Below are 19,989 nucleotides of genomic sequence, written 5' to 3' on the forward strand. Positions count from 1 at the left end.
AAACACTCCTGGTTTTGAAAATCATTTCAGTACTCAGCACCTATGGTTAAGTTAATCAAGATTCAAGATCTAGAAATCTCTTTGGTGTGTGTCTCTGGAACAGAATTCTTTGAACCAGATTCCCCGCACAGCTATAATTATGTCTCAGCCAGTATTTGGATATTGGAAGCGCTGTTGACACTGTTATCAGTCTCTGAATGCCTCATCCCTTCTTTCTTCCTCTATTATTAAGTTTTTACACAAAGATATGTGGGAAATCTACAGTTTAACAGTTGAGTCAACTTGTAAGATCTGGGAGCAGGCTGCCTGTCAAAACACACTCTGACTTCAATCTTCATCCACTTCTAACCTGAGAAGGACAAACTATGAGTGTTATTTAAAATACTCCTGGATCTTTAGCACAGGGAGATCAGCTCGGTGCTTTGTGACCACCTAGAGGGGTGGGATAGGGAGGGTGGGAGGGAGGGAGATGCAAGAGGGAGGAGATATGGGAACATATGTATATGTATAGCTGATTCACTTTGTTATAAAGCAGAAACTAACACACCATTGTAAAGCAATTATACTCCAATAAAGACGTTAAAAAAATAAAATAAAACAAAATAAAATACTGCTGGATCTTTCCTTTCAAAACCATTCAAAGGGAGAAAAAATCCAAATCTCTCTCCTATTAATTACAATAGAAATCTGAATTGCCACCCAAAAGCATTTTAGAGGGTGGTTTTCTGTGTCTATTAAATAGCATAAGGAGCAGAAGTTGAGAGCTTTTGTTCTGAAGTCTTTATACCATATTCCAGCTATCCAAGAAGATGAGCAGCCAGTGTCCCCAAACTGCTGATGGGTGAAGGCAGATGGCGTCTCAGAGGGGATAGAAAACTCTCCTGGAAAGAATGCCTGTCACTTCCTCAACAGTACAGGTTAACTGTGGTCAAACAGTATTCACTCAACTCCACTCCCCGAGGTCAGAGCCACGGGGTCAAACAACCACTCTCCTTCCCTGCCCCCAGTTATGAGTAGGGAAAGAACGGTCTAAGGCACAAGTATTAAAGGGTTCAGGATACTGATATATTCCTTCTCCAAAAGTCGACATCAAACAACCAAAAGCCCTCAGCAACAGCTTATAGTAAAAACCAAACAAATCTGACAGTGTTGAGGCTAGCTGAAGTTCTCCCCCAAAAGGGAGGATGAAAGCAGCAAGAAAATAATTTCAGAGGCCTTAAAATCTGTTAAGTTGAACATGTTTGTCTTCTACAACCCCCAAGTACCAGGGTCTTATTCTATCTAATTATATATTCCAACAGTTCCACCCATAACACATATCTGAGTTTTGTATGAATAGCTGAAACACAGCTAGCCACAGGGATTGAGGGGGAAAAGAAAATATAACACAGGAAGTATTTTTCTCCTCCTCCAATCATTAAGACACCCCAGGGGAAAAAGGCGTTTTTGGTCACCTTTAGAGATGTGGTTTGATCTGAAACCCCTCTTTGGGGAAAACCTTTTTCATGACCCTGAACATTGGCTCACACTGCACTGGCGACTCATCAGACCTCCAAGTCCATTCTGTTTAACTTCCGAAGTAGATACTCTCACTGAAATCCCCATTCTCCCCCCTACCAGATCCCCTTAAAAAAGAAAAGAAAAAGAAAGAAAGAAAGAGGTTGGTTTTCCCCAGCTCTAGGAAAACGCTCCCTCCTCTGTCCACCAATCGCCCTTGTCCAGGACTCAAGTGGCCATCTCCGATTTGCGGAATCAGCACTGGGCCAAGCCGTGGTTTACGGACCCGGTTTACAATGATCAATGGAGCTATGGGAACAGCAGACACCGCGAAGGAGCCTGCTGGCCTCCCATCTGGAGCCTCACAGGCACTGAAGGTAGGAGGGGGCACGCTCTCGGATCAAAACAAACCCTCCCCCGCGCCCGGGGCGGTCGCGGCGGGGATGGGGGGGGGGTGTCGGTGTCCCAGCGGAATCTCCAGCCTTGCACCTCCCCGGCCGGCGCGCCCCAAGGCAGCACAGCCGCACTCGCAAGGCCCAGGGAAGTGAAATCACACATTCCGGCTCCCAAATAAGGAGCGAGGCTAAATAAACCTCTGAGATACGACTTCTCCAAACCAACCGACCAACCAGCTCAATGAGTAATGGGCCTTTTGTGCCCACAGAAAGAAAGAAGGGAGGAGAGAATAGGGAACCACAATCCCCGAAAATCACTTCCATGAGACTAGGGGGAAAATTAGCAGAAGTGGTCCCGAAGCCAACCGTTGCGACTCGGCTGGATGCCGCTCAAACCCAAAATGGCAGGGTCCTCACGAGTCCTCTCGAGTCCCCGCCACTCACACCCGGAGGTGACCGGAAACTCGGTCTCGGCTGTGTGGTCCGCCGGGACCTGACCTTCCCGCTGCCCCCCGCCCCCTGCCGCGCACTTGGCACCCCTCACGCGCGCGGGACGGGCAGCCCCGCCGCGGCCACTCCTCCGCGGCTCCGACGCCAGACCGAGGAAAGCGTCGGCGCGACCACGCTGAGCCACCGAGAGCTTAGGCCGCTGCGGAGTGCCAGGGGTGTCCCCGGGAGACCCCATCCGCCCGTCCTCCCCTCCCTCGGGCCCCAAACCTACTTTTAGGGCGAATTTCTCCTGGGTCCTCTTGTTGAAGATCTGCAAAACTTTCCCGTTGATGCCCAGTCCCAGGACCTGGGTGGTGACCTTGTAGTCGTCGATGATGGCGTTCTTCTTGATCTGCAGGCTCGACTTGACGTGGAACTGGGGGAACTGCTGCGGGGGCTGCGGCGGCGGCTGGGCCGGGGGGTGAGGTTGGGCCGGGGCGGGGGGCTGCGGCGGCGGCGGCGGGTTGGGGAACATCGCCGGCGTTGGACAGCATGGTGCGGTGGCGGCGGCGGCGGCGGTGGGCTGGGGAACAGCACCGGAGTTGGACAGCATGGTGCCCGTAGGCGCGAGAGCAGCGGCGGGAGGGCCCGCGGCGGGCCCCTCCTCCGGCTCCGGACGGGTTCCCCGCCACCCCGAGCCCGGCTGGGAAGTTTGGTCCGGGCTGGAGCCGGCTTCCCCGCCCCGGCCCGGCTCCAGGCTCGGCGGGTCGCGGGGCTCCGTGGGTCCCGCTGTGCGCCGCTGGCGCCCACCGGCCCTGCTCCCTCCCTCCCACCCTCCCCCCGGGGGCCAGGCGCTCGGTGGAACGCGGGACGGAGGGGCCCCGGCCGGGGGGGAAGCGGCCGCGCGACAAAGTACCCAGCCCGAGGGCCGGCGGCCGCGTCACAGCCTCGTCTGCGTCCGGGGCCGGTCCTTAAAGGGGAGGGTCGGAGGGGGCAGGGCTTGGGGAGGCGGGACGGAGCTGGGGAGGCGTGGGCGTGGGGGAGGGGCTGGCCTTAAAGGGGAGGACGCGAGGCATCCGGAGCGTGAAGGGCCAAAGCTGGGGACTGGGGCTGGGGACAAGGAGCGGGGACCGAGAAATCTTAGTTCTTAAATAATCAGGGCCACGCAAAGGGAAAGGGGAGGCGTATGAAAGTAGCTGCATAATCAGATAGATAATCCACTTTTCTCCAATTGTCTGGCTCTTTTAGAGAGCAGCAGCTGAGGGTGTATTTCGAAGGCGGGGGATGACTAGCAAGTATGCGCCAGATGAGACCTCCGGGGTGACCTGGAATTACAGAGGCCACTCATTCTCGGAATAGGGTGAGGCAAATATGGAATATTTTAACTTGAACACTTTCCTCTGAGTTTTGCATTTCTTTTCTCACAAATTCTGTGCACCTCTCCCAGTGGGAAGAATAGGGTGTGGAGAGAATTCCCTGAGACAATGTACCAAAAAGGGAAGGTCTGGGGAATAGGTCCTGATTTCCAATGTGGAAAAGTTAGGCCCTAAACCTACAGCCATAAGAAATGGGTATTTTTGAAGAAGCCAAGTTCTAGTCCAATTTAGCCCCCTGTCTCTGAGGAAGATACTAAGGATCTAGCTGGACCTAAGCATAGCCCAGATCAGGAGAGGAGATTGGGGAGGCCCTAAATTTAAGCTGCCAGAGGGTGTCGATACATATTCTGATGGGGTTTGGGAGATGATCATGAAATAAATTCCTGCTGACCTCCTCCCCACTCTGACTAGTAAAACAGCTCAGAAATAAGACAAGGAGCCTGAGGTGAAGACAAAACCTCAGCTTAATTACTGATAAGGCCGAATTAGAGAATGTGACTTTACCTATGGCCACACGTGGCCCCTAACACGTTCCCCCAACACTCTAGAGCCCCCTTGTACAGGGAGACCTAGCTCAGGGAGAAGCAGAGGAGGGAACATCCTAAGGAGAGGTGCCCTGGGGACCGAGCCCAGGCAAGGATGGAGTGAAGGGTAGCCTGAAAGGTAGAAGTTACCCTCCCAGCAGAGTCCCTTCCTGGGATTCACTCCAGGGCCCACTCCATGGACCAAGAAGAAATATGATTCCCCTAACACAAATACTCGCTCTTTCTGAGCACAGTTAATTTAGTGTACACCTTGACTTTGTGCAAGGTGCCGTGCTCAGGCCTGCAGTGGTGGATGGTGTTGATCTGTGGGGGAGAAGAGAGGTACAAGCAGACAGCATCAAGAGAGTGGCACTGACACAAGTCTGAGAGGTGAGGGCAGAGGGATTCTCCTCTGCAATAGCAGGTGGTGGAATCTCTCCTCTCATGCTAGAGGGTGGATAAGTTAGACAGTTCCCCATTCCTCTGACTCCTCAAAGATAAAAAGACAGCCTACGGCCACAGAGATTGGAAAACACCTCACCCGTTCTGCAGCACTACTATCACTTCCCTTAGGCGCACAAGGGAGAAGCCCAAGGACTGAGAGAAGGACGCAGGGATGGGGAGGTGGAAGCACCTGCTCCTTGCTTCTCATCTCAGCTGGGCTGGGGCTGTGCAGGGCTGAGAGTTGGTCTTTTTTCCTCTGCAGAGGGTCACCAGTGGCTTCCTACTGCCTGGTACTGAGTTTTCACCTGCTTCCCTCCACACGGCTAGAAAGAGGATAAGCTCTTTTTGCCCTTTCAGAGACAGAAGGCACAGTGGAAAGAGAACAGAATTTAGAGACAAATGACCTGAGTTCAAGTCTCTCCTCTTTGTATCTGAAACAAGGAGAAAAATAATAAAATTGAGTATCAGGGCTGAGTGAGAATTAAATGAGGTAGTGTTCATGAGAACTCCCCAAAAGCTAGAAATGATCATGAAATAATAAATCTTATAATGACTGAGGCATTGCTGGCTTGCTCCTCTGCTCTGTGCCCACTGCATGGGGATCTGCCCCTGATATCAAAGCTGCCTTCCTATCTAGCTGGGACTCTGGGGCGATGCTGCAGCCCAGTGACCTAGGAATAACTAGACAACTGAAACCACAGCTGGGGCTTCCTTCTGGAATTACAAGGACCAGTTAGGCCCAGGGGGCACACAAGGACTCAGTACATAGAGATTACAGAAGCTGCACACACAGCACCCAGAAAACATATACATATATCAACACAAAGACATAAGTGCAATGTGCCTGGCATGTAACAGACATGAAATAAATGTCTAATGGATGGATAATAACTGGGGAGTGAGATGGGCTAAAGGAAGAACCTAAGATGGGCAAGAGATGCAGAGTCTTAAGTTCCATTCCAGTCCTAACTAACTATGTAACCTCATGCAAGTCCCGTGCCCTCTCAGTTCCCTCTTTCTCATCTGTCCAACAGTGATGTTAACATCTGTCCTGCCTCCCTTGTAGAGCTATTGTAAGAATAAAATAAAATATTTTTCCTTAGGACATGGAAGTCCAAAGTCCTATTTGTATAATACCAAGCTCTCAACCATCTGTAATGAACTACTTAAACAATTTTTATGGATATGTAGAAGCACTTCAAAAGTTAAAAGTCTATGCAAATAGAAAGTACTATTTTTGTCTACTATTGACATGCAAACACATATGCCATGAATACTGTACACACAAAGACAATTGAAAGACCTCAGGTACATAGAATTTGGTTAATTATAATCCTCCTCATCATTGAGTCATTGGTCCATCTCTGCTTTTATTTAATTAGCTATTAGTTTGGTTGTTTTGTTTTGTTTTGTTTTTGGGCAGGTTTTTTGGCTGCGCCTTGCAGGGATGTTAGTTCCCTGACCAGGGATAGAACCCAGGCCATGGCAATGAAAGTGCCAAGTCCTAACCACTGGACCACCAGGAAAGTCCTTCGTTATTTTTAATAATGCAGTAGGCACCTGTGAATCCACTACCCAAAATGAAAACTAGCACTTTGACAGTAGCATACATCTAACTAGGTGGTTCCTTCATTCATCCCCAACCCACCTCTGTTTTCTCTGGCCAAGATAAACATTATCTTGAATCCTAGGTTCATTATTCCTTTCCTTTCCTTTTATGTAATTTTATTTCATAAGGACACATAAAGGTGTCTGACCTTCATAAAAGGTGAAGCTCATAGTGTCTTAAAAGGGAGGTGGATAGGGTTCCCTGGTGGCGCAGTGGTTGAGAGTCCGCCTGCCGATGCAGGGGACACGGGTTCGTGCCCCGGTCCGGGAGGATCCCACGTGCCGCGGAGCGGCTGGGCCCGTGAGCCATGGCCGCTGAGCCCGCGCGTCCGGAGCCTGTGCTCCGCAACGGGAGAGGCCACAACAGTGAGAGGCCCGCGTACCGCAAAAAAAAAAAAAAAAAAAAAAAGGGAGGTGGATATGGGTGACTTTATCAGAAAGATGAGGTTAAAATAAGGAAATGTCTTGTCATAGTTTCAGAGTATTCGCCACCTCCTCATGATGACGGTGACGATGATGATAATGATGGCGATTATTGAGTGCTTACTCTATACCCAACACTGTGCTCAGCCTGCCATTGTCTCATTTAAATCTCATGAGGGTCTGTGGTAGAGATTGCTGGCTGTTTCCGCCAGTATCCATTTCCCCCTCTTTGATAGTAAATAATCTTCAGTATTTAGCTAAGCACATGACTGCCCGGAATAAAAACTACATTTCCCAGCCTCCATTACAGCTGTCTGTGTTCATGACTTGTAAATGGAAGCTGTTGAGAAAAGAGGTAAGTCCTCCTCCTTCTCGTCCTCTTTTCTCCTTCCTGGTGGCCGGAATAAAAATGTAATGGCTGGAGGAACTTCCCTGGTGGTCCAGTGGTTAAGAATCCATCTTGCGATGTAGGGGACGCCAGTTCAGTCCCTGGTTGGGGAACTAAGATCCCACATGCCGCAGGGCATTACTAAGCCCACGCGCCACAACTACTGAGCCCGAGTTCTGGAGCCCTCGCGCACCACAACTAGAGAGAATCCCGAGCACTGCAGCGAAGAGCCCACGTGCAGCAACTAAGGCCCAATGCAGTCAATAAATATTTTTTTTTTTTTTATGTAATGGCTGGAGCTTGAGCAGCCATCTTGAATCATGCATTTGGAGACCACAGGTTGAGGATGACACAGCAAAAGGATAGAAAGAGTCTATGTCCTTCTATCCATGGAGTATGCATAGAAGATGGAGCCTGGATCCAACGTATCAGCCCTAAACAACTTACCCAGCCTTTATATGAAATAGAAATAAATGTCCTTCTTATTACAGCAACTGATGTTCTAAGTTTTCTATCACTCACATCCAAATCCCATTCTAACTGTTATACAACCCTATGAGATACGTACTGTTATCCTCATTTATCTATTTTAAAAATGAGGAAACTTAGTCCTAGAGAAATTGAATAACTTTCCTAGGGGTACATAGTTAGCAAAGCACAGAACCCAGGTCTTTCTGACCCAAAGTCCATTTTCATGGCCCCCACTCTAAATCCTAAGCAGACATACACCCACATATCCTTCTTGATGTCCAAAATATGGTATCTTGCCATTTCTGGGCAGGAATGACCTAAAAAGGTATGGCCTATACTTTCCATTTTAGATAAACTTTAAATCTCCCACACCTCAATTTCCTTCAATCTTGACCTAATCTGTTACAGAGTATAGGTCTGTGTTAATTTGCATGACTGTGTTATATGATAGGATTACTTGTGAATCCATGGCAATATCTCTTCTCAAGGCTTCCCCCGTCCTGCCTTCCACCATCAGAGAGTAAAAATTTCCTATTTTGCTGTTATATGGCATTATGAATGGATGACAAAGGGTGAAAATCTATGGAGGTGAATTTCCTGCAAATTTTCAGATAACACGCTCTTGATGAAATACGATCATCCGCAAGCTGTTGGATAGATATATGCACACAGATAAAGTGGGCTTTGTATCTATTGCTGGGGCACACAAACTACTGCCGAAGGCAGCACGATTCACAGGAAAAGCTCTCTTCACTGAAAGCTCACTCTTGGAAAGGAAAATGACTTGAGGCCAGGGAGAGATAGTCTTCATCTTATAGGCTAGTTTTTCTTTGAGAGATTGAGAAATTCTCCAAAGCAAAAATGACAGATATATAAGAATTATTCATCACAAAATTTCTGAAATCTCTGAAAGTGCTAGGGACTGATCCACAGAAAGAAATTTTACCCAAAGTAAATATTGTGGGCAATGCCCTATGTGAGGACATCTCAGAGGGGAAGAAATGCTCTGCTCCTCCACCCCAATGCCCTTATCTGCACCCCATCCTTTGACTGTTTAATGCCACAGCAGGGAGCAGCCGGAGCAGAGGGAAAGAGAAAGAAGGAAGTACCTAAGGGGGAACAGAAACTTAGCCTCAGCACATCGACAGACATGACCTGGTCCAAAGGGACGGAAAACGGGACTAATTAAGACTACAGGTTGCCTAACTGTAAATTCTGTGCCTTAGTCTGGGAAATGGAGAGGAAAGGGGTAAATATTCCATCATAGTCAAGATAGCCCAAGACTGTTGTCCCATATTAAAAGCTTTGCCCCTCCAGTCTAGCCTGTATCTAGCATGTCCATTGCAATTCAGATGAGCATTCAGCCTGGATAGTGAAATGGGGAAGGGAGAAAGGTAAAGGGGATTTGCCATCCAGGAACACAACCAGGGTGTGTCAACCCAAAGGGTCATTGGTCTTTGTCTGGTAACCTGCTGACCCCTGGAATTTTTTTCCATCCCTCACTTAAGATGAGTAAATGGGAGTGGGAAGGTAGGAAAGGTAGGAAGAGATGGGGAGGGGGGACTGGGTAGCGATTTCCTAAGTGTATAAGAATAAACAGCTTCCCGTGAGACCATAATTTTGAGGCAGCGGAACATGGCGGAATCAAGTCCTGGGTTCAAATCCCACCTCTACCACTTACTACTATAATAACTGCACCTCTGCATTCTTTTTGTATAATGAAGGGGGAGATAATATTCCCTAGATTAATATTCCCGTGCCAAGTTTTGAGCTGTTACTGACACATACTGATTGGCCTCTGTGGAGCAGTTATTATGCAGCAGGTACATTCATACCAGTCATCTCTTTCAATCCTTTCGACAGGCTGTACTTAGTATTATTTCTGCTATTCCAATCATTGAAAGCACTGTGGCTCAGAAAGGTTAAATACCCAGCCAAAGTCATCACACTAGAGCAGAAGAGCTGGAATTCAAAACTCATGCTGTTTCCGCTCATGTCAAAGTCCATGTTCCTAAATGCTCCTGTAAGTTGCATTTGGCTCAGGAGAAGGAAACAGTCTGCAACCTGCATCTTACTCAAATTCCAAAGACTCTTCCTCCAAGACAGAGAGTTAAAGGGAATGAATAAAGCCATTTAAGCAGTAATGAATTTAGGATCCTAGGATGTATAAGCTTTTGAGAAATGACTTAAATATATGAGGTACATGTGGCATAACCCACATTTTGTTTTGGTTTTGCTCATTAAATGACAGAGGTAGGAGCTAACTTTTTCCCCCATGTTTCTCTTTAGGTTATGAAAACTGTAATATTGTAGAGATGAAAAGGACCTATGAAGACCACCTGATCTGTCAACTTTCTCAAAAGACCACACCTACATGTAGACAAGTAGGTGTGTGACCTTCAAAGCTTTAGGCTCTCAGAACTTCCGGTGTCTCACTATATCATGAAAGGAAGTTCTTCCTTTTGTGTGACCTATATAGTACATGTTGCGGGCAAGTCCCTCTCATTCCTGGAAGCTCGCTCATTGATGCTGGCCAGGGGTCTCCCCACAGCTTTGGATAGATGTCTAGAACCCTCCCTTCACTGGAGCAGTAGGTGCAGGGGAAAATTGGATGTGCTGGAAGAGAGAAGTTGGCATGTGGGCCAGCCTGGTACCTGCACCTGACCCCCACCATCAACTTTGCACCCCCTTTCATATCCACAAACATTTACTGAGCACCAGTTCAGGTCAAGTATTGTACTGGGCATAGGAATGCTCAGAGGACCCTGATGGACCTTGAGTGCCTTGAGAAGTTACATATATATATATTTACATATATATGTAAATGGTGACAGTTATGTATATACATTACATAAAATGTATCATTTTAACTATTAACTAGTTCAGAGGCATTAAGTACACTCACGTTGTGCAGCCATCACCACCATCCGTATCCAGAACTTTTCATCTTCCTAAATTAGTGCTCTGAACTCATTAAATAATAACTCCCCACTCCCATCCTTCTCCCAGCCCCTGGCAACCACCATTCCACTTCCTGTCTCTATGGATTTGACTACTCTAGGAAACTCATATAAGTGAAATCATACAGTATTTGTCTTTTTATGACTGGCTTGTTATACTTAGCATAATGTATTTAAGGTTCATTCACGTTGTAGCATGCGTCAGAATTTCCTTCTTTTTTTTAAGGCTGTACCATTGTGTGTGTGTGTATATATATATATATATATGTATATACCACCTTTTATTTATTCACTCATCCCTCTTGATGGACACTTGGTTTGCTTTCACCCTTTGGCTATTGTGAATAATGATGTTATGAACATGGATGTACAAATATCTGTTTGAGTCCCTGCTTACAATTCTTTTAGGTATATACCCAGAAGTTGAATTGCTGCATCCTATGCTAATTTTATGTGAAATTCTTTAAGAACTGCCATGTTAATTTCCATAGCAGCTGCATCATTTTACATTCCCATCAGCAATGCATAAGAGTTCCAATTTCTCCACTTAGCTAACACTTGTTATTTTCTAGGTTTTTTGGGGTTTGTTTTTGGTAATAGCCGTCCTAATGGGTGTGGCCTTGAGAGGGTTTAAGTTTGGGTCTTCAGGGCTCACAAACAGGAGAGAGTCATCTAGAAAGTTCTCACCAAAGAAATGACATTTGACCTAGGGATCTAAATGGGCAAGAATTCTCCAGGCAGGGCTTCCCTGGTGGCGCAGTGGTTGAGAGTCCGCCTGCCGATACAGGGGACATGGGTTCGTGCCCCGGTCCGGGAAGATCCCACATGCCGCAGAGAGGCTGGGCCCATGAGCCATGGCCGCTGAGCCCGCACATCCGGAGCCTGTGCTCCGCAACGGGAGAGGCCACAACAGTGAGAGGCCCGCGTACCGCAAAAAAAAAAAGAAAAGAAAAGAATTCTCCAGGCAGAGGAGGAGAAAGGGGTAACACTAAACAATGGAGCAAAGGGAGACGAGAAATTGCACAGCCTGTTTAGGAGCAGCAGGTGGTCAGCACAGGCTGGAATGCAGGGTGTGCAGGGGAGAGTGTCAAGATGTGGGGCGAAAAGCAGATTTAAGGGCTAGACATTCCACTAAGGCTTTGGACTTTGGGCAACAGGGAGCCATTGGTAATACTATGTGAAAGTGCTGTGCAAACTTCAACACATGATATAAATGCAAGAACTTAGAACAAAAAAGAAAGAAATGTTTTTAAAGAAAAAAATGGGGACTCCCCTGTGGTTAAGAATCCGCCTGCCAATATGCAGGGGACATGGGTTTGAGCCCTGGTCCGGGAAGATCTCACATGCTGCAGAGCAACTAAGCCCGTGCGCCACAACTACTGAGCCCGCGTGCTGCAACTACAGAAGCCCAAGCGCCTATAACCCGTGCTCCGCAACAAGAGAAGCCACTGCAATGAGAAGCCCGTGCACCGCAACGAAGAAGAGCCCCCACTCACCGCAACTAGAGAAAACCTGCGCGCCACAACTAGAGAAAGCCTGCGCGCAGCAGCAAAGACCCAACACAGCCAAAAATAAATAAATAAATATTTTTAAAAATAAAATAAAGAAACAAATGTACTAAGACTAATACACATTACCTGGAAATTGGAGGCAGTTTCTGGCATCTACCAGAAAGGACACTGGGCCCCCGGGGTGCTGGTTCAGGGCAGCCCCCTGGTGTTGGGTCCCAGTGCAAAGGTGGCCGAACGACCCGCCCATGTCGACCTCTCTGGTACGGAGGGGCTTAACTGTCCATGAGATGGGAGAGTGGCCTTCCAGGCCTAGAGGGTCACAGGTCTCCCCTCCTTCCTCCTGGATCACTGCACTCAGCAAAGTGTCACCTTTTAGTGCAAGATTCCAATTCATTCAGACACTTGGAAAATCTCCCCAAGCAGCCACCTGCCTCTGACAGCCCCTTCTAAGCCTGAAGTTGGACCCAGATGAGGCCTCCCCAATGCAGCTGCCTCACTGTCCCTTCTGCCTTGGAGGAGCGAGACAAAGGACTCTTCCCTATATTCAACAGGTAGAAGATTTACAAAATTACAGAATATTCCATATCTCTCTCTCTCTCTCTCTCTCTCTCTCTCTGAACCTTTAATACAGCAGTCCCCAAACTTTTTGGTACCAGGAACCGGTTTCGTGGAAGCCAATTTTTCCACAGACCGGTGGGAGGGGGGATGGTTTCGGGGGATTCAAGCTCATTACATTTATTGTGCACTTTATTTCTATTGTTATTACATTGTAATATATAATGAAATAATTATACAACACACCATAATGCTGACAGGAGGTGGAGCTCAGGCAGTAACGCGAGCGATGGGGGCAGCTCTAAATACAGATGAAGCTTTGCTTGCTTGCCACTGCTCACTTCCTGCTGTGCAAGCCGGTTCCTAACAGGCCACGGAACAGTATCAGTCCGTGGTCTGGGGGTTGGGGACCCCTGCTTTAGTACGTGAACATGGTACACAATGCAAAAGCCCCAAAGGACATATAGTAAACAGCTCTCTCCCAGCCACCCAGGTTTCTGCCCGATTTTCTCGTGCATCCTTCCAGAGGTATTTGAGCCAGTCCAGCTTTTTGCTTAGGAACTAGCATGGACTGTGTTTGGCCTAAATCCCAGGACACCAGATCCTAAACTCCAAAGTCACACTGTCAAGAGGGAAGCCCTAGATCATCCATGTTACCCAAAGTCAAAAGGCTTGGATAGCTCATGGCCATGCCAGCCTGCAGTGTAGCCTTTACTCTGTGCTTCCTGGGATCAGGGCATCCTCCGGAGTCTGAGGCTTCTCCCAGCATCGATGAGGGGAGGGATAGGAAGTGAGCGACAATGGCCTGGGGTGGTAGCTGGGTATAGATCAGGGAAGAGGGTGAGACCAGTCCTGGAAGAGGAGAGATGGGGCTATGCTCCCCAGTTCTGTGGGGGAGGCCTCTGAATCTGGGCCCACTGGCTGCCCCCCTTGTGTCTGCAGAGCCATCTGGTGCAAAAGCCCCTGTCAATAGGAAGGGTAGCAAAGAGGGGTGTGTGGGCAGCCTTCCCCTGGGTCAGGGCCCAAGCAGAGGTGTTTCTTCAACTCTCGGTGTGATCGCAGCTGCCCCGGCCACTGAGCTCCTGCCTGCGTCACTCCCCAGGAATCTGGTTCTTGTTTACCACCAAGAAGTGTGGTGATTACAGAGCCAAGCGGCCCTCCTCCAGCTTCCTCAGGGAGTGTGTGGGGAACCCAGGGCCTGGAAAGGGAGACGTGCTGAGTGGGAAAATTAGCGGGCTTCCTCACCAGGATGAGTCAGGGAAGGGCCTGGCGGGACTCCAGCATGGCCTGGGCTGGGACACCTGGGACCATCTTCTACAGAGCTGGGAAAAGAAAGAGCAGGGCAGCAGAAGAAGCAAATGAAGGTGAACTGTCAAGGACCAGGGGCAAGGAACCAGGAAGACTGGAGTCAAGATGACACTACCTGTTGTGCGCTCCGCACTGTGTTAAGAAAGAACAGTGAACTGGCAGGCAGTGAAGCCTCCTGCAAACTTCTTATCCATCCCTAGTGACTGTCCAGCGCCTGCCACAGAATAGGACGCTTATTTTTGCTGGGCAGATGGAATGGAAGATGGTGGCTGGCACTCAGGGAAAGACAAAAGTCATAATAATCACACCAATGGATCAAGCACTTCCTATGTTCCTGACATGGGTCTAAATGCTCACCATGTGTTACTCAATCCCCAGAACAACCCTACAAGGCAGGTGTTACTAATATCCTTTCAGGGACCCAGATGAGGAAATTGAGGCCCAGTGTGTTTAAGTGACTTAAAGTAAGGACTGGAGTGGGGATTTGAAGGCAGGAAGCTGGGACCCAACCCTGTCTTCTTAGGCACCATGCTTTCCTGAGCAGGGAGCAGAGGCCACCAAAGATAGACAGCCTGGGGCATAAGGCTCTATCCTAGAGTTTCTTCTCCCATCAGTTACCCTGCTGTGACCTCACCCCCATGCCAACCCTGGATGGGCTCCACTGGACCCTGTTCTAGGCTTGGAAAAAATGGCAATGCAACTAAGATGGTTATTTTTTCCCAAACCAAAATTCCAATCATCTGTTCCTCTGGATCAAGATCTTGGTCCAAAAGCCACTAAAGGTGTTGGGAGGAGAACAAGAGCTGAGCATCCTACTCTCTCTTCCTCTCCCTGCTCCTTGTCCTGAAGCCTTTTCTCTTCTGTTCCCTCTGCATTTTTCAGAACATTGTCCAAATGCGGGGGTATTTCCAAAACACCAGCTTGCTCCATTTACTTCCCACACAGCTGTCTGCTCTTTTCTCCCTGGGAAGTTGAGCTAACAAGGCAGTCTGAAAATCAGGTCATTTCTACTGTTTTTCAGCGTTTCCAGGGGCCCTGGTGCTGCAAATGGAAATGTCAACGTGGGGTAATTACATGGCCCCATGCCGTTTTCCGACTACCGTTTATCCATAATCGATTCCTGAGAAAGACAAAGGATGTGGATAATCAGCCGGGCAGATGGAGAGTGTCGGGCGGCCAGGACAGAAGAGAAAACATAGCTCCCCTGAAGGGAGAGAGAAGAAAGGCCTCTGGCTCAGGGAATGTCTGCGGTGGGGACAAAACAGGCTCAGACCTGGCCCCAGCAGATAAGGTGTGTGTAGAGGAGCCAATTAATCACTGGACGTGTCCTTTAACATCTGACAGCCTTTGGAAGCTCTCTCTAGGAAATGGGGAAGGAAGTAGTAAGGAAGGACCCTGAGGGTATCACAAGAAAGAGGAAGCATGGGCATTAGAATAAGGTAGAAAGATCACAGGTCCTGGAAACTAGTTATTTAAAGACACTCCTTGTAACACACACACACACACACACACACACACACACACACACACACAGGAGGTTGATAGAGCCTGTGGTGGGACCCCAGTTTTCTTCGGCCGGCTTCTTTGCCTTTAGGTCTGGCTGAGAAGATGGGGCTAGACATTTATCATTGGGCATTTTAGTCAGTTTCACTTCCTGTTTCTCATGCTGAAAGCATAATCATCATCATAATGATAATAATAGTTCCTCAGGCTTGCCTCTGCCTCCTATTTATCTAAGGCCTCCCAGAAGCGTGTGTATAAGTGGGAGGGGGGAGAGTACAGCTTATCTACTCTATCAGTCAACAGCTGAGGGTGGAGGCAGGCATGGAGATGAGGGTAAGGGATAGGAATTAGCAGTGGAAATTATTAAACTCATTTTTTTTTCAAGAAGAGGAATCTAAGTGTGTTGGTATTTCCCCAACTGGCTATTCTCACCACAGAGATGTTTGTAAATCCCTTTTCCCAGGGCCCTCCAAAAATAAATCCTTTCCTTTTCACCCTTCAATCCATCCTAATCTAGGAAATCCCTGTAATCTGAGGCCCAGAGACTTTAAGCTGACTTCCTAGAGTCACACAGCAGGAGAGATAGGACCAGACCAGGCTTCTTGTGCATCCATTATAAGCTGTAACTAGGAAGGGAATTTCCAGCTCTATGGGGAACTTGCAAAGCTGTTAGGAAAAACCACAACTATTTCTGCTAAGGAAAAAATATGCAGTCCTCCACAGACTTGAAACCCAGGATAGTTAAGAGAGAGCTCCGTCTTCCTGGGAATGGGTTGGGACCATCTAAGATTAGGAGAGGGCAGGGGGAAGAGCTTCCAGACTTTGATCAGGACAACTGTTCACAGAATAGAGGTGTCGGGCCAGTATTTTAATTTTTTACCGCCAGTAAAAGGAGCTGTACTTTAAGGACAAAGGTTGAGCACTTTACAGGCTCTGGGGACTCAGATGGGAGTGGAGGGAAGTGGGGGAGGGGGCCATTATCATGATGACAATAGTGACATAGTCCTTCCTTTAGATCCTGCCCTCCCCTTGGGGATTTGAGGACAAGTGGAGGGAGGGAGGAAGCAGGTGGTTCAAGGGTCTTTTCTATATGAACAAAAAACACAGGTAAAGAAAAAAATTAAACCACCAGAGAGAACCCCTAATTAATTGAGTTAAGATTTTTTTAAAAAAAAGCTTCCTCTCAGACACAAAGACACACACAGACACACATCTCACACGGACAGACAAAGCCTGAAGCACTATTTAGCTACACTAAGGATGAGAGGATGTGAGATCACATGTTTATTTATTGTGATATTTATTATTGTTGGATTTTTTTCCCCCAAAAGACAGTCATAAGCCTAGGGCTGGATGGTGAATGCCAGGCTCACAACGTAAAGATGAGAAGTTAACTGTGACCCTGTGAATAATCAACCTGGGGCTGTCAAGGGAGGAATCCATGCAGGGAGGGAATTATACTAACACTAGACATGCACATAGCAATCACTACGTGCAGACGCTGTTCCGAGCCCTCTACATACATCTGCTCATTTAACATTCACAGCAAGCCTGCGAGATAGGCTGCGACTCTTATGATCCGCACCCTTCTCATCCACGCTCATCTCAACCCTGGCTGCCCTCGCATTTCAGAGCCTGTAGACGGACTGGGTTATCGAACCCTCACCTCTGCCTCTCTTCCCAGCAGCAGCTGCCACAGGCCCAGGACCAGCCACATAGTCTGCAGGACCCAGTGCAAAATGAAAATGCAGGGCTCCTTGTTCAGAAATTAGGAAGAATTCCAAGGGAGAAACAGAAGAGCATTAAGCCAAACATGGGGCCCCCTAGGCACAGGTCCCTGTGGGACCACATGGGTCACACACCCATAAAGCTGGCCCTGCAGCAATACCCCTGAATCCCTGCACAGAACAGTTGTGGAATCTTCTGTTATCCGACCCTGGTGTGTGCCGTACTCCTGAAAACGGAAAGGGAGAGAGAAAAACACATTGTATCCCACATACACTGGGCATGTGTGTACGGCTTTGCTGAAGAAGGTATTCCAAGTTTGGTTTTCAGACTTGATCTAGCTGATTTTTAAGGTCTCTCCCAATGCTGTATTAGGAGATCCGTCCTTTTATTCTTCCCTTTCCTCACATGCCACATTCAACTGGTTGGCAGTTCTTGCTGCTTCTGTCTCAGCAAGGCCTCCTGTATCCTCCTCTCCTTTCCATCTCCCCTGCCACTGCCCTAGTTTTCTTTCACCTAGAATATTCCAGTAACTGGCTAACTAGATTCCTTGCTTTCAGTCCCCATTGTTTCCAATCCATCTTTCTCTCTGCTTGTTATGCTTAGGCTTTTGTTTTGTTTTGTTTTTAATAGATATTTATTGGAGTATAATTGCTTCACAGTACTGTGTTAGTTGATGTTGCACAACAAAGTGAATCAGTCATACGCATACACATGTCCCCATATCCCCTCTCTCTTGAGCCTCCCTCCCACCCTCCCTATCCCACCCCTCTAGGTCATCGCAAAGCGCTGAGCTGATCTCCCTGTGCTATGCTGCTGCTTCCCACCACCCAACTATTTTACATTTGGCAGTGTATATATGTTGATGCTACTCTCACTTCGCCCCAGCTTCGCCCTCTCACCCCATGTCCTCAAGTCCATTTTCAATGTCTATCTCTTTATTCCTGCCCTGCAACTAGGTTCATCAGTACCATTTTTTTTTCTTCTTTTTTAGATTCCATATATATGTGTTAGCATATGGTATTTGCTTCTCTTTTTCTGACTTACTTCACTCTGTATGACAGACTCTAAGTCCATCCACCCCTCTACAAATAACTTTCTCTTTTTATGGCTGAGTAATATTCCATTGTATATATGTGCCACATCTTCTTTATCCATTCATCTGTCGATGGGCACTTAGGTTGCTTCCATGTCCTGGCTATTGTAAATAGTGCTGCATTGAACATTGTGGTACATGTCTCTTTTTGAATTATGGTTTTCTCAGGGTATATGCCCAGTAGTGGGATTGTGGGGTCATATGGTAGTTCTATTTTTAGTTTTTTAAGGAACCTCTATACTGTTCTCCATAGTGGCTGTATCAATTTACATTCCCACCAACAGTGCAGGAGGGTTCCCTTTTCACCACACCCTCTCCAGCATTTATTGTTTGTAGATTTTTTGATAATGGCCATTCTGACCAGTGTGAGGTGATACCTCATAGTAGTTTTGATTTGCATTTCTCTAATAATTAGTGATGTTGAGCATCTTTTCATGTGCCTCTTGGCCACCTGTACGTCTTCCTTGGTGAAATGTCTATTTAGGTCCTCTGCCCATTTTTTAACTGCATTGTTTGTTTTTTTGATGTTGAGCTCCATGAGCTCTTTGTGTATTTTGGAGATTAATGCTTTGTCTGATGTTTCATTTGCAAATATTTTCTCCCATTCTGAGGGTTGTCTTTTTGTCTTATTTATGGTTTCCTTTGCTGTACAAAAGATTTTAATTTTAATTAAGTCCCATTTGTTTTTGTTTTACTCTAGGAGGTGGGTGGAAAAAGATCTCTCTATGGTTTATGTCCAAGAGTGTTTTTCCTACGTTTTCCTCTAAGAGTTTTATAGTGTCTGGTCTTACATTTAAGTCTTTAATCCATTTGGAGTTTATTTTTGTGTACGGTGTTAGGGAGTGTTCTAATTTCATTCTTTTACATGTAGCTGTCCAGTTTTTCCAGCACCACTTATTGAAGAGGCTGTCTTTTCTCCATTGTATGTTCTTGCCTCCTTTGTCATAAATTAGGTGCCCATATGTACGTGGGTTTATCTCTGGGCATTCTATCTCGTACCATTGATCTATATTTCTGTTTTTGTGCCAGTACCATACTGTCTTGCCTACTGTAGCTTTGTGGTATAGTTTGAAGTTGGGGAGCCTGATTCCTCCAACTCCGTTTTTCTTTCTCAAGATTGCTTTGGCTATTCAGGGTCTTTTGTGTTTCCATATGAATTGTAAAATTTTTTGTTCTAATTCTGTGAAGAATGCCATTGGTAGTTTGATAGGGATTGCATTGAATCTGTATATTGCTTTGGGTAGTAGAGTCATTTTCACAATATTGATTCTTCCAATCCGAGAACATGGTATATTTCTCCATCTGTTTAGGTCATCTTTAATTTCTTTCATCAGTGTTTTATAGTTTTCTGAGTACAAGTCTTTCACCTCCTTAGGCAGGTTCATTCCTAGGTATTTTATTCTTTTTGTTGCAATGGTAAATGGGAGTGTTTCCTTAATTTCTCTTTCTGATTTTTCGTTGTTGGTGTATAGGAATGCCAGAGTTTTTTGTGCATTAATTTTGTATCCTGCAACCTTACCAAATTCATTGATTAGTTCTAGTAGTTTTCTGGTGGCATCTTTAGGATTTTCTACGTATAATGTCGTGTCATCGGCAAACAGTGACAGTTTTACTTTTCTTTTCCAATTTGTATTTCTTTTTCTTCTCTGATTGCTGTGGCTCGGACTTCTAAAACTATGTTGAATAAATGTGGCGAGAGTGGACATCCTTGTCTTGTTCCTGATCTTAGTGGAAATGCTTTCAGTTTTTCACCACTGAATATGATGCTTGCTGTGG

The 19,989-nt window shown here is 46.9% G+C and overlaps 1 protein-coding gene and 1 long non-coding RNA gene across 3 annotated transcripts in view; one reads left to right on the top strand and one right to left on the bottom strand.

Moving 5' to 3' along the window:
• MAPKAPK2 (MAPK activated protein kinase 2) overlaps positions 1-3,141 on the bottom strand; it is a 45,277-nt gene extending 42,136 nt beyond the window's left edge. The window contains exon 1 of the mRNA XM_067729166.1: positions 2,614-3,141. Coding sequence (XP_067585267.1) covers positions 2,614-2,934 — 321 coding nt within the window. The 5' untranslated portion in view covers positions 2,935-3,141. The remainder of the gene's footprint in view (positions 1-2,613) is intronic.
• On the top strand, positions 1,537-13,847 carry LOC137219905 (uncharacterized). Of its 2 annotated transcripts, XR_010941307.1 has the most exons (4): positions 1,537-1,874; positions 3,570-3,681; positions 9,845-9,943; positions 11,821-13,847. It is a non-coding gene; the product is annotated as an uncharacterized lncRNA (long non-coding RNA). The 2 variants fall into 2 exon arrangements; XR_010941306.1 differs by lacking the exon at positions 11,821-13,847 and having other exon boundaries at positions 1,719-1,874; positions 9,845-10,709.
• The last annotated feature ends 6,142 nt before the right edge of the window (positions 13,848-19,989 follow it).

Source organism: Pseudorca crassidens, chromosome 2 (assembly GCF_039906515.1).
Source record: "Pseudorca crassidens isolate mPseCra1 chromosome 2, mPseCra1.hap1, whole genome shotgun sequence".
NCBI lineage: Eukaryota > Metazoa > Chordata > Mammalia > Artiodactyla > Delphinidae > Pseudorca > Pseudorca crassidens.